Source organism: Tripterygium wilfordii, chromosome 23 (assembly GCF_013401445.1).
Source record: "Tripterygium wilfordii isolate XIE 37 chromosome 23, ASM1340144v1, whole genome shotgun sequence".
Lineage (NCBI taxonomy): Eukaryota > Viridiplantae > Streptophyta > Magnoliopsida > Celastrales > Celastraceae > Tripterygium > Tripterygium wilfordii.
Genome location: NC_052254.1, coordinates 8,766,198 through 8,781,925, shown reverse-complemented (window position 1 = coordinate 8,781,925; position 15,728 = coordinate 8,766,198). Strand labels below are relative to the sequence as shown.

The 15,728-nt window shown below is 35.8% G+C and overlaps 1 protein-coding gene across 7 annotated transcripts; it reads right to left on the bottom strand.

The window, feature by feature from the left end:
- Positions 1-5,388: 5,388 nt before the first annotated feature.
- LOC119993332 (pentatricopeptide repeat-containing protein At3g09040, mitochondrial) lies at positions 5,389-13,330 on the bottom strand. Of its 7 annotated transcripts, none has more exons than XM_038840425.1 (5): positions 13,090-13,330; positions 12,940-13,025; positions 12,736-12,836; positions 8,589-11,878; positions 8,032-8,324 (listed from the first exon to the last, which is right to left on the bottom strand). In XM_038840425.1, exon 4 carries the CDS (start codon positions 11,782-11,784, stop codon positions 8,647-8,649), a length of 3,138 nt encoding a protein of 1,045 aa, XP_038696353.1. In that variant the 5' UTR covers positions 11,785-11,878; positions 12,736-12,836; positions 12,940-13,025; positions 13,090-13,330; the 3' UTR covers positions 8,032-8,324; positions 8,589-8,646. The 7 variants fall into 7 exon arrangements, with proteins under 7 accessions (XP_038696350.1, XP_038696347.1, XP_038696349.1 ...); XM_038840424.1 differs by having other exon boundaries at positions 12,940-13,029; positions 13,126-13,330; XM_038840422.1 differs by adding an exon at positions 5,389-5,587 and having other exon boundaries at positions 8,224-8,324; positions 12,736-13,330.
- Between the last annotated feature and the right edge of the window lie 2,398 nt (positions 13,331-15,728).

The following is a 15,728-nucleotide window of genomic DNA, read 5'->3' as shown; positions in this document are numbered from 1 at the left end:
AAGAGAAAGAAAGAGAGAGAGTGAGGATAAGTCAACGGTAGAGTTTAATATAAGAGAGGGGGAGTGTAATTTTTGAATTTTAAAATTTTTACACATTGATAATGACTGGACATGCCACTTAGGTGCCATGTAGTCTTGGATTGGGTTGGATTGCCATATGTGTTGGGCAATATATCATTTCCAAAAACAAATTTGCATTTAGATTCTCCCAAAGCACTGCATAGTCATATTTCCAACAAAGATTCAAGCTCGAACACATGGAAATCAAAGTCCTCCAAAAATCAAATAAGTAAAACCCATATCTGCGAGGACTTGGAAGAGAGTTTGAGTACTGCAGAGTTAACTCTGCTCTTCGGTGACGAACTCAAAAAAAACGATGAAAAAGAGAAGAGAGAGACCATATTTGAACACGTGTGGAAGACATAGAAGAGAGTAAGATACAGATGTCAAACATTTCACTATTTTCAGATCCATCTATCGACATCAGGTGAGGCTCGTGAGGTAGTAAAAGACCGTCAAATAAAATTATTGACAAATTATCAAAACCCATGTCTAAATTACGAAATAAGGGCAATTGCAATAGTTTAGGATTTGTTGGGCCAACAAAAATGTTGACCCGGTCCCAACTTTATTACACAAAAAATCAAGTCACACACGTCTCCCAATACAGTCACATAAGCAAAACACATATTCGAATATAGCCACATCAGCAAAACACAAATTTTTATACACTTTCTCTTTCCACCCAACATGGAGGCCAACAATATTTCATTCCTCCATATTATCCACAACAAAACTACATCAAAACACAAAATACTAATACATCCACATCATCAAAACACTTCTCCCACAGCCACATAAACAAAACACGTTTCACAATACAACCACATCAACAAAAGACAACATCTTTGTTGGCCCAATAACACATTACCATTGCAGGTGCCCTAAGCCTTGAAAAATAATTACAACCCACATGTGTCAGCAAGCTGGTTAGCCACGTGTTGGCAAGTCAACTTGCCTCACGGTATATATATATATATATATATATATATATAGAGAGAGAGAGAGAGAGAGATAATAGTTACAAACTTTTGCCGTTTTTATGTCCTGATGGTGAACATATAATTTGTGATAGTGATGATGCCTCAGGAGGAAAAGCAAGCTATTAGTGGAGGAACATCAAAAGGAAAAGCTGTTGTAGACAGATGATGATGATGGATGAAGTTCTGACAGTAGTATTGAAGAGGAGTCGTCGAGAATGCTTTCGTATCAACACCTTTTCTCACCCAGGCATAAAAAAAATAAAATAAAATAAAAAAACCTCTCATGCACTCTTATGAAGTTTTCTGTGTTCAACTGCTTTGATATGGTGACGAGAGATCGTCTTGATCCATTCTCAGATGATATTGGTAAATTGATCGGTACATAACAATTGTTTTCTTGGTTTTGCAGGGAATTGGAACTCTTCAGATGTCTCTGCAATCCAGCATTTGATGTGGATGATAACGAAAGTGTACAAAAGCAAAACTAGATACTAAGAGGTGGTGTGATTTCATAAAGCAATGTTGATCATGAACATATAGAAGAGCATTTTGTTTAATTAAGGATTGTCGCAAGCCATGAATTTATGCAACGTCTGTCCTTTTGTTCTCAACGCGAAAAAAGTCAAATCCAGTAACGACTGTGGAATTCGTACAAAGCTGACAACTTCAAATCTTTAAAAAGTTTTATTTAGTTATCAACATGATTCATGAACACATGTAGATGAGGCATAATCTTCCTTCATGGCATTCAATAAGCTGGATGATGAATCATGCTGGCGGGGCAATGTCAAATTCAAACAACCATTCATGACAAAGGAATGCCTCCCCGAGCAGGTGTGAAGTGCCTGATGTTTAGGCTACTTAATCCTTCCTCGTCGTATTTCGTCTTCTTGGATTCCCACATCGATGCCTCGTTCTTGGCTCAACTATGAACCAAAGAATACATTGCTCCGTCAGTGATATTACGGTACTACCTAGTGTAGCCCAACAGATCTCAGATGGGGACATCTGTTTGCCAAACCAATCAAACTATGATCTGCAACGAATTGATGGAACTATTAGACTAATACTAGTTAGCCTATATATTGATAACCATGAGAATCCAAATATTTTAAATGAAATTTTAAAACGCTTTTCACCTCTCAAAATACATATTAAATTTTAAAAAAAAATATTACATATTTCGTATCAGAGCATAAAACTCTTTCTAAAAAAATTAATTTTCGATAAGTTTTATCAGATAAATCTTAATTTCATTATTTTTTTCAATCGAATTTTCAAAAATAATGAATTCAAAACTAAAATAATGAATTAAAGATTGTACTTTAAAAAACAATATAATTTATATTAAAACAATAAATTTTGGACAACGAATTCTGCGATAAAAAAAAAAGAAATAAAACTATTTTATCGATTAAATCAATATAATAAACCTGATGGGCTCTCACAGACTACCAAAATAATGGGTTACATGTCATTTTTGTTATTAGAATATTCTCGGTATCAATCTTACTGCAGTTTGAAATTTTTTTTAAAAAAAAATGATAAATAACAATTATTGGCATCACCTGCCTAAGCAATATTATACCATGTAAAGTGCTACAAGCAACAAAGCAATTATCCCAATTTCCTTTTCTTAACAATGATAGGGGTATGTAAGAAGCAAATACACAATAAAGCCGAATTGACCTATATATGTGACTATAAGCCAACCTGCGCGATGCGCAGGTTATTTCATGTGCCTGGATGAGTATCAAAAAGTTATTATTGTTGATGAAACATAATATCCAAAGTAATGTAGCAGCAATAACAACGAAATTGAGGAGAAAATCAATCAATACATGCATGGACAGGGAACTCACCAAAAACAATTATTCCAGTCCTCAATTAAACATGAGGAACTAAAGAAACCTGCTACATTCTCCAAAACAACAACTAACATGAACAGGGAAGTCAATCCATAAGCAAAGACTACATTAATCAACAATCTCTTGAAACAAAAACCCATAGTAAACTCAAATCAAGTCCCCAAGAAAACCACTCTCTTCAGACCCAAATTTGGAAAACCCACAAACAGAAGCAACCAAATTACAAAATAACTCCTGGAAAATCATAAAAACTCAAATCAAGTTCATCCACTTCTTCCATGTTCCTTTTATTTTGGTAAGTTCCTTCACATGCTTACTAAGCATAAGAACAAAATTATAAATGAAAGGTCAGTTACTTAAAATATTTGATATTGTATGCATTTGCAAGTGGTGGGAAATGAGGAGAAAAACTTGGAAAGATTGGAAAAAAAATTTGCTGAACAATTAATAAAAAGAAATCATGACAGGACATAAGAATTTTTTTCTTCTTTTTTAGGACAATTAATAAAAAGATTGGAATGATGTCTCTTTGGCAAATCTATGCGAAGTTGTCCCTCGGCTTTGAATAATGTCTTTTTGGCAAATCTTACGCGAAGTTGGACCTCGTCTTTTGGTGATGCCTCTTCGGCACATCATATTCATGTGAGGTAAGAACTCGGCATTCATGATGTCTCTTTGGCAAAATCTATGTGACGTTGGCCCTCGATTTTGAATAATGTGTTTTTGGCAAATTTACTCGAGGTTGGACCTCTTCTTTTGCTGATGCTTCTTCGGCACATCATATTCATATGAGGTAAGACCTCGGCATACATGATGCTAATTTCTGCACAACTTGAGACGTCAGCACCTGATGTCAAGATGTGATGCGGATGGTGAATTCCAACCTTCAAGAATAAGAATTGGTGGCCCTTCGTGGCCCGGGGACACTCCAACGCTCAAGTCAGTATTCTTCAGAGCGAGAAATCAAAGTGATCAAAGTATAGAATTCTTTTTTGCGTACCTCGTTCCCATGTCTAATGCTCCTTTTATACTTGGTGTGGAGTGCGTCAAATGAGATTTTCTTATCCCATATCCCTTTTTGATATCATTATTTGAAACTTGAATTGAAACGATTCTGCTGATCTCGTGATTTGAATCTTTGACTTTGAATCCTTTTGAATTCGAATCCTTCTAAATTGAGGTGAGGAAGCTTCTCTATTGCTGAGGACTCTTCCCTTGCCATGTGTGTGCTGACTCAGCATAGGGATTTTTACCCATCCACAATAAATATACACGTATACATATCTATAGGCATGCATGTGTGCATGGCCGTACGTACCATGCATGGTACCTAAGAGAGAAGGTGTTGAGTTAGAAACTATACATGATAGGGTTTTAAATTAATTATATATATATATATGGCACATACGAATCTCATAAGTTGAGTATGATATGTATCATTATTGGGGAATAACAATATAGATCTTTATGGTATTGAATAAAGACAACATAATCTCCTTCTATAGTAGGCTTTTGACACTTATCTTTCTTTTATACCTCAATGCCCTTTTTCCATGCGCAATTAATTACTTATTTTTTTATCTTTTTTTCCTACTATAACCATCCTATCTTTCGTCACTTGTCACCATCCTACAACGCTTACTCCAATCTCTATAAATTTTTTATTTGATATATCTCCCCTTAAATTTTCCATTGGTCCCTTCCTAATCATTATTGTGATTTTCTAATATCTTGTGTCCCATAACTAACCATTTTGTAGATACACTTGCATGAGACAACCAATCCCTTTTCACAATCTCCTTTTTTATCCAATCATTTTCCACCTTTTTACTGACCAATCCTCTTTCCTTCCTTACTAACTATGTAGCTCTCATTCTCAAGACATACACTCTCTCCTTCATTGGTCATAACCCTCATTATTCCTTAAATTTATTCTTAAATTCTTTTATATTGTCTTTATCCAACACCATAACGACCTAATTGTTATTCCAATAATGGTACATATCATACTCAACTTATGAGATTCCGGTATAAATAGTCATCATCTGCTCCTCCACCACGAGAGGAGCAGATTGGGGTTGTTTGAGCAACTCGCGTAATCATTGACCTCTCGCCAATTGATTCTGAGTAATTTTATCGAGATCAGAAGCGAATTGCGCAAAGGCTTCTAATTCTGCAAATTGAGCCAATTCCAATTTTAATTTGCCCGCGACTTGTTTCATAGCTTTAATATATATATATACACTAGTTTAAAACCCAATCATGCATAGTTTATAACTCAACACCTTCTCTCCTAAGTACCATGCATGGTACATACGGCCATGCACACGTGCATGTCTACATATATGTATACATGTATATTTATATATATATATATATATATATTATTCGTTATCTATGATTTTATGCAAGTCCTACCCAATAACGATCCTTTATTTAAATGAAAAAGATATTTGACTTGTTTAGGCTTAGCGACTATACTACATTTACTAGGGTAAGATTTTAACTCACATGGTTAATACTAGGGTTAAATTTTGGAATGTTACACAGACCTTGTCCCAACTGAGGGCTTGAGAGATGAGCCAGTACTACATCAAAGTCCAGCTCGAAGCTATCCAATCTAACTCCATCTTCCATCTTCTCGTTTTCTTGACACATAACTGATTACTATGTAATCTAAAACCAAAATTCAGGTAAACATGTTCTCAGTTAAGATTCTAATGAAATATGTACCATGCAAGCATCAACATTTAATTCAGCAGTTTGGTTCAAAAACATTAAAAAAAATATAGTTGGAGAAAATCCCAACTCAATGAAAAAACAATCCAACAACAAAAAACCCGGGAAAAAAATTTTGTAAAAGCAGTGCATGCAACTAAAATCATGATCATAGGGGAACAAAAATTGTCCAGATCCAACAATCAACACCAAACAAATCTCAATCATACGCCAGAACAATAGAAGTAAAGAATGACACCAAAACCCAAATTTGAGAAGCATGAGAAGAGTGAAAAGTGATGGTTCTTCAAGAGAGCTATGCAAAAGAGGTGAGGGGGATTCGAACCACATCTGTAATCCCCGATTAAGTTGATTGATGGCGACAGCCAATATCCAACTTATCAGCAAACCACCACACAAAAATAGTAACCACACCTTATCGGGAAAAGAAGACGATAAGATAGATGATAGAGTATCTCAAATAATCTTGAAGCACATTCAGTGAGTGTCCTCGGCAGGTGGGATAGCCATAGCCACCTTGAATACAGCCATATGGTAGCAAATTTACCCGCATAGCCATTGCTTCCCTAAGTGGTAGACACATGTTTGTCATTCAATTAGTCACTGAATTCTAAAATCTCAAGTAGTGGCAGTTACAAAAGCACACATTAACTTTTTAAAAAAAAATTCTTAAATGATAACCCATTTATTAGTCAGATACTCAGATGTTTTAATTCACTTTTGCAAGCCCAAAAGACGTTTCAGGACACAAACTTCATTTTTTGAAGTGGTGAAGAGTTCCAACTCAGGTAATATCTTACCACAATTATAGCAGGGACAAAAATGTATGGGTGAGAATGTAAATTAGCTGACCCCATGTATAGTATTGAAGATTCTACTTGTCTTCTATTTTTCTACAGAGATTAATGCTATTTCATAACAAAATCAAGATTTATTGACTCTATCAAGGCTGGACCAATCACATCTCTCTTGAAATTGCATATAATTGGAAATATGATATTTACTGCAAATCCTAATAAATATTTTAATTAAGGAAATGTAGTAAATTCACAAAAATTGGAAAGGAATCCCTGGCAGAAGGGATTACCCAAAGCTCACCATCTGTGTGTTAAAAAAGACATTCCACGAACCATAGATTTCAAAGACATTCCACAAACCATAGATTTCACAGATCCCCAAACTTCTTGTGCTTCTCTAATTTCACTCTACTGTGTCTCTCACTTGCTTAGATACCCACTATGATGTACCTCTCGCTCCATAGACGTAAACCTTGCCCTGTCTTTCTTTGCCTAACTTTCCTCTCTCATTTATCTTTTTGACCATCCTCTGTTTCAACTTTGAAGGCTCAATCAAAGCATTTGAATGGTGTAAATAAAATAGCAAAGAAGAGCAAAGAATGCTTCAGCACACACGAATAATGTGTCATCACATCTTGGACAGGTTTCGCCAGCCAACACCATTGATCATGATGTGAGATGAACAATCAGCACCTGAGAACAGGTGTGATCCAACAAAAGTGAGCTTAAGCCTAGAAGGCATATCTGATGAACAGTTTGATGGCGTATCTATCACCAAATATGCTCAAAAACAGAAAAATGCCAGTTGCGAGTATAGAAATCATGCAACTCGCCTGGTTAGTGCCTGAGGACAGGTGTTGGCAAGCCAGATTGCCTCACCCATGTAATATATACAGTATAGCTGGGGGAGGGTTGGTTGTTCATAAATCACATCAGTGGAGTGCTTGAAGATCAGCCAAGTAATCCAAAAAAAGGAGGTTAGGAAGAACACATTGTTGAAGTAACGTAATTAATTAATCAGGTGACATGAAAAGCAGCAGAATGTTAGACTCTGCTGCTTAACCCTACCATAGTTGCATCACTGACAGATATTTACTTCTTTGGTATTTAAAAAAAAAAAGAAGCATATTGATGGCAATTGAAGATGATCATGTCAAAACCAGGAACAACAAAACAAACGCCCAGGAATCATGAGTTTGCCCAATGGTAGGACAACCCACCTAGAACCTTGAGGTTCTGAGTTCTATTCCTATGAAAGGGATGGGGATAGGGAATTACTAAATGGGGATTTGGAATGTGGACTTGCCCTTTGTGGGCCTTCAAAACAAAAATAAAAACAATGCCTAGACTCAAACAAAGCATTTGTCTTAAGCATATAGTCAATGGAAAATAGATAATGACATCTTCAATTGAACTACCAGATTGAAAATAAGTTTTTGAGACAGAGTTACAAGCCGGATAATATCATATCCCTTTCATTCTCTTGTTTGTCTTTCAGAACACCACCTCAAGAATTGCCTCAACATTCTATTGTGAAGCACCATAGAGTGAATCATGATGAAAGAAATATAATAACTGCCTATTGGTAAAAGAGGAACGCTATGATTTCCAATATACTAATTAAGACTAAACACTCTACTACAGTGCTACTGATGATAGTTAAACATTACATTTAAGTTCATTTTCTTCATCAAGCAGAGACAATAGGCTTCATTACACAGATGCAACAAGCCAGGGTTGCTAAAAATAACAAATAAAAAAGTTTTGTTGAGTTACCTTGAGCACCCTCTTTCCTCTAAAGCTTAGCTGTCCGTCGTGAAACTCATGCTCAAGGACAGTAACAAGATCAATGGAGCTGTCCCACGATCTCAGAGGCCCTGCAATACCAAGTGAAGTGAGCTTTTATTTATTTTACAGAAGATTCAGCATAATAACAATACTCATCATTTTTGCTTTGGTTTTATCTATTATATGTATCATCCTAAAATATTGATGTTCGCCATAATGTAAAGCAAAGATATCCCATGCATGCTCAATGGTTTTTGAGTCCTATCAATAATACAAATTCAGTTGGCCATGAAAGATGCTTATTGAAGGAAGAATTTAACTAAAAGTATGCCAAAACATACAAGTTCATTTACCTCACTCATTGATGGCCGCATTTGAGGGGTTCTTTGCATACCATATACATACCACTATTCAACAACAAAATCCTTCTCTCAACTCGTTCTCATGCCAAAGAGGATCACTTTCGGCAGTGAGACCATCATCTTTCATGAGCTCTGTTAAATCCTTTAAAAGAGCATCAATTTCAATAGCACCTGGATGACATTTATCTCCGGCGACAAACAAGTATGTCTTCTGTCCCAATCCAATCCAGCTACACCCAGGCAACTTTTTCACACCTTGTTCTCTCATTGCCTTCCTCAAGGCATTTACCCCATTCCAGTTTCCAGATGCAGCATATATATTGGAAAGTAGCACATAGGGTGAAGAATTTTGGGGTTCCAACTCAATGAGTTTCTCAGCAGCTCGCTGCCCCCTAATGTAATCTCCATGTATTCTGCAAGCACCAAGCATCGAGGACCAAATCTTGGCATCTGGTTCAAAGTCGAGTTTATCAATGAACTCCTCAGCTTCTTTAAGAAGGCCCCCTCGGCCAAGAACATCAATCATGCAGGCACAGTGATCTACTCTTGGTTGAATCTTGTAGTAGTTAACCATAATGTCAAATACCTGACGACCTTCGGATACCCTCCCTGAATGACTGCATGCAGCTAGAACACCAAGGAAGGTGACTACATCAGGCAAAATATTAGTTTGCTTCATCTCATCAAATATTCGTAAGGCATCTTCCGCATAACCATTTTTAGCAAATCCATTTATCATTGAGTTCCAAGAAATAATATCATGCTTACATCGCATTTCCTCGAATACTTGTACAGAACCCTTCACATCACCACATTTAGCATACATGTCTACAAGGGCACTGCCTGTTGGTTCATCTAAGTCAAAGCCAGTATGAAAAATAAGAGAATGTGTCACTTTACCTTCTCTCAAAGAAGATAAGATTGCACAAGCTTTTAGTACACAAACAAAAGTGGCTTGGTCCGGTAATACACTGTAACTACGCATTTCTCTATAAACCTGCAAAGCCTCATCAGAGCATTGATTGTGAATGTACCCCGAGATCATAGCAGTGCACAATACCGTGCTTTTAGGATTTGATAACTCAGAGAATAAAATATTTGCATCTATTACCTCTTGGGAGTTCATATACATGCCCAAAAGAGATATTTCTAAGAATTCATCATTGCAAAGAAGTCCCATTTTTACTGTAAGACAATGGATTTGCTTTCCCAGACTCAATTTCTGAGGTCCATTACACGCATCTAAAAGGCTTGCAAATGTTATTTGGTTTGGCTTCAAATTTCCGGCCTGCATTTCTCGAAAAATATTTATTGCTTCCCCTAAATTATTTTGGGCATAACCAGCAATTAGAGCATTCATGGAGGCTATGCTTCTCTGTGGCATGCAAGAGAGAATCTTATTTGCTGCCTCAATGACCCCACACTTACCATACACATCAATAAGCGCACTTCCACTATAAAGGCCCGTTTCTAAACCAGACTTTATTGAGAGACAATGCACAAGTTTCGCCTGCCCAAGTCCTCGAACATTGGCACAGGCTCTGAGTATACTCGACAAAGAAACTTCATCAGGCACGATTCCACTCATAATCATTCTCCTAAACATGTTGAAAGCATCAACTTCATCCTCTTCCTGCACATAGCCAACTATGATTGCATTCCAGGAAACTTTGTCTCGAGTCCTCATGCGGTCAAATTGTTGTCTCGCTTCCTTTAGTGCCCCAGATTTGGCATACATATCCACCAATGCATTTCCTACAAATAAATTTGATGACAGTTTCTTCTTAATAATGATTGTATGCAACTGATGGCCAATTTCTCGATATTCCAAGCAACCACATGCACTCAGAACACTAGTACAGGTAAACTCATCAGGGTGAAGACCAGAGGCATTCATATCAGAGAACAATTCCATAACTTCATAAGGACAGCCATTTTGTACATATCCTCCAAGTGCTGCATTCCACAAGACAATATTCTTCTCATCTAAAGCATCAAATACTTCCTTCATTGCTTCCATGTTCTCACACTTGGCATACATACTGATCAATGCACTTCCCACATAAACATTAGTGTATAATCCCTCTTTAATTGCCTCAGCATGAACCTGAAAGCCCAAGTGAAGAGCCTCTAAGTTTGATATTGCAGTCAACAAACTTCCTAATGTGGACCTCGTAGATCTAATGCCAACTTTCCTCATCTTTAGGAAAAACTCAATAGCTTCCACATGAAAACCTCTTTTGGCATGCCCCGAAATCATCACATTCCATGCTACAACATTAGGATTGGACATCTGGAAGAACAATTGACATGCATCATCAAGCATTCCAATATTGATACAAGCATCTATGACAGTCCCAAAAACCACCTGGTCTGGTTCATGCCCAGCTTTCTGCATCTCCTTGAACAATTTTAAGGCTTCTTCAGGCAAACCAACTTGAACAAACCCAGCAATATGTGATGTCCAGGAAACGGTATCTAAATACATTGCCCCACCAAAAACTCGTTGAGCGTCACTCACACAGTTACACTTCGTATACACAGCAATAAGAGCACCTTCACAGAATGAACTTGACTCAAACCCCATCTTAACAATATGACAATGGATATGTCTGGCATACTTAATATATCTCAATCTTGCACAAGCAGATAGAACAGATGCAAATGTGAATTCATTTGGTGACCTCCCAGCACTCCATAGTAACCCAAAAGACTCAACAACGAGTTCAATATTTCCCTGATTCAAATACGCTGAAAGAATTGAGTTCCAGGCAGAAATATTTCGAATTTCAAGTCTATTAAACGCCTTCTCCGCTAACTCCACAAGGCCACACTTTGCATAAAGATCAACAATCATATTCCCTAGCAACCCTGTCGACCCAAATCTAAGTTTCAGACTTTTGCCGTGGACAACTTTTCCGGTCATGGAGGCTTGAAGAATTCTTTGAGGCATTTTGTCGAACACCTTATCGGTTTTAATTCTTTTGCATTCTTGGATGCAACAATCCAAGAGAGAGGCATACGTATAAAGCTGTGGAGATACAAGCTGTATGTGGTTTTGATTAAAGCAACTAGATTCATGTCGAATCGTTGAGAAGGTTGAACGGTGTAAAAGACCATGTGTTTTGTAACTGAACAATGTTGTTCTTCTAGAGCGAAACCTGAGGCGCATTGACTTTGTAACCATTTAAACATTGATTAGCTTGCATGTTTAAATAGCCCTTGTTGTTGTCATCTCCAACTGAAACTGTAGCGTTACTCTTAGAAAGAATGTCGTGAATCTGAAACAAATATAAGGAGGCAGCAGGTTATCACTTCACATTGTGTTCATATCAAAGAAAACTTTTAAAAAACATGTACACCATCTTTATGTTAACCGTTATTTTGTGGTTTTTTCATCCAACTCTTGTCAATCTTCTTTGAAATAGTAAAAGCATGCACAAAATAATAGCAATGCCAAACTAAAAATAAAGGTTAGGATTACAAAACTTGAAACTTGAGTCCCTTAACAAAAAAAATAATTAATGTGAACTTAATGTCACAAACATGGTTAATCAAACGTTAAACCCAAGCTATCAAACATACAAAAAAACTAGTGCAATGCCCGCACTATGTGCGGTAATGTATAATACTAATCATAATAATTTTTGCTTATGTCTCTGTTCATCTACTTGCTTGTATATCTGTCAAACAAATGAAAGATTAAATAATTACATAACGAGTGAGACTAAGAAGTAAACAGCTGATTATATATCTGTCAAACAAAAAGTTATGTCCTATTTTCGGATTGACAAAATTAGCAATATATGAGTCTATTTTGGATAAGAAGGTTTGTCAGACTCCAGAAATATAGTGCAGACATTCTCCTAGTTTGATGACCAAAAAGCACATTTAGGAACAAAAAAAAGTATGGTTGGAGATAACTTTAAGGTTCGGCTTCCTGAAACTAAAAGTCACAGTCTGGTCAATTGTGTTTGTTCAAACAGAGAATCCAAATTAAAGAGGGGCGAATAATTATAATCTCTTCAATTATAAACAGAGAATCAACAAAGAAATCATGGCAGCGTGGCAGATAAAGTCTAAAGAAGAAAATCACTAAGATATTAGGCATAGGTTGTAAGAAATAAGAGGTACGTACCAGAAGGAGAGCATGGATGGTCCCGTTTAAAGAGTGTATTGTTCGAGCAACAAACAACGCAATTGGAGTAAACAAATCAATCAACAAAACCCTTGCATCTTCTGGCAACGATAAGGCAATTCCAGCAAAGCAAGAAAAGTATCAGACGACCAATTAACGGAAATCAATTCAAGTGTAAGAAAAGGTTACTACGAAAACCTTTACCAAAAATCCTAACGTACTATATGAAATAGGTCGTCGAATCGAGGTAGCAGTGGCTAACCAAACCTAATGCTTTGTTTATCTCTTCCCTGCCTGAATATGATATTTGGTTGAGTAAGCAATAACCTGAAGTGGACAAACAATAATCCTTACCATAAATCAGATGCATGACTTTAGTAGTTGGCATACCGAGAGCTAAGGGCGGGGCGGTTTGGGTTTTGCCTCTCTTTTTTTCGTGAAGCCGACAATATGTAAAAAGCAGGTCCGATTATGCCTATTCCTATGCACACACCAAGTCACAAATGCAAAAAACAGAGTTTAAAAAACGAAGAATGGGAAGAGAAGAAGAGGCGAGGATGAAAGGGCAGGAAAATCGTGCAGGAGAGAAACAGAGGGAAACCTATATTGAATTGTATTTTAATTTAATTTAATTTAATTTAGCTTAATGAAATTAATGTGGCTGGAAAAATAGCCCCAGAAGAAAACACGTTATATCACATGTCAAGAAGTCAAGGCCACCACAGCGGATAGAAAACTATCGAAATCTCAAACCCTCTACTGAATCCTCTACTGAGAATAGAACGCTAGACCTCAAGATCCTGGACAGACAACCTAACCAATCAAGCTACCTCCCATTCTCTTAGACTATATTAATTAGACTTATAAAAAGAGTCTTTGGAAAAAAAAAGATGTTTTATTAGACTATATTAATTAGACTTATAAAAAGAGTCTTTGGAAAAAAATGATGTTAACACGTGTCATCATGCCAAGAAATATTTATGCTTACATGGCCTCTTAGAATTCTACTAAATTTTCTTTGAGAGTAATACACTAGTCGGATCCCCCGTGATGCACAAGTATCCTTTTTTTTTTTAGTTTTATTTATTAGATTTTTGGATGTTACATTTTTATATTTATTTTTTTCCAATTTGTTTACTCAAGTTTTACTTGTTGTGATATGAAAAAAATATTATTTGAGTATCGATCTGATTTTTAATAATTATTTATGAGAAATGGTATCACACTAATCCAAATCTATTTGTAATCTATTAATTTTAATAATTAGAAAGAATTTACATTGCTCATCAAATTTCATATGAAATTATTTATTTTTATTGAAATACATATGATTTTGAATAAATAATAAGTTAATTTTTAAAACAACATGTTATTTAGAATTTTTAATGCATTTCTTTTAGTCAAGGCAAATTTTTCTTGGTTTCTACAACTCTACCTCTATATTGCGTCTTATACATGTTTATTTTAGCTCCATATCTCTTGAATGTATTTTTTTGAACCATTCCAATGTCGGCTTCCTACGTTAATCGAAATTAATTAATTAAGGCATGTATAATATTATAATTAAGAACCTACCTTGGAATGCTTGTTTGTTTCGTATTTGATCTTGTTTGTTTTTCATGAATCCATTGATGTTCGTTTTTGTTCATATCTGACTATGTTATTCTGTGTCCATCGATGCCAATATCCTTATGTGTCGATCAATCTCTCTATGACCGCTCATGTTCGACCCATTCGGTATTCAATTTGGTTATTCCTTAACCGATGACTGTTGAGAATATGATACATTTGGCATGGTGTAGATAGACACCAAAGTTATGAGGAAGGCAAATCTAATCTGTTTCGTACTGATATGGCACTGGTTGTGGCCGACTTGACATAAGTCGTCGTCCGTATATGATTATATTCTATCCGAGAATTTCTCCTATATGTTAAGTTGATCATTTATGAATTTAGGACACTCCATACTCATTTTGATTATAGTCATTGGTTGTATAAGTCTCGACAAGTGAAAATTTAAGACTTAAAATGAAGTTTGGATAAAGGTTGAGGTGAATTCCGATATGTGGGAGGTATAGAAATTATTGGGTGTTGAAGGGCAACAAAAATGGATATTCTAGGATATGATTGTTTTGACATAATGTGATAGGAGGGCCACGGGATATGAGATTTATAAAACTCATAGTAGTTGAATAATTATTTGATTTATTTGTAGCCAGGAGGCACCGTTATTGGGAAAATTGATATCAAGTTAAGTTTTTTTGTAAGGGTCAATTAAAATAATGAAATGTATTCGTGTTTTCGGAAAGGGATAATGTTTAACAGCTACATACCAACGGGGACTAAACCCAGTAATATGAATGATAAGGTCATTAGAAGCTATCAGAGAAATAAATCATATGAAGGGACTGCGATGGAGTATCTGGTGGTTTGCTTTAATATGGAATTAATTTTAAGGATGATATTTGTGATATTGATGGTGAGTAGTTCATTAAGATGAATAAGTTATACGTATTGAAACATCTTTAAGGTTAAAGTGTGGACTAAATTTAGATAGAGTAGTATGGTTATGGTCATATATCAATATTTATAATTATACGTATTGATGTAGTTTATCTATTTAGATGACTTAGTTGGGGTTATTAGAGTTCATCAATGAATTTTGTGACTATTAAGTTTGGTTGATGAAATTGACCTGTTAAAAGATTTTAGCTATGTGGTAATTTAGCTTGCAACATAAACATACAGTGACTTAGTTCCATCGTTCTATAATAGATAAATACTGGACATGAAGAAAGTATTTTAATACACAAAATTAACGTACATGTCAAAACTTGTTAGTCAATGATTAATGTAGCGAAAATATCCAGATGGGTTGAAAGGACACTTGAACCGCACAAAGACAAACTAATGAACATAACAGGTTTCACTTGGAATTGAACTGTGTTTGTAAAGAATAGGAAGGATGTTACCAATAGCATGTTAACCCAAGA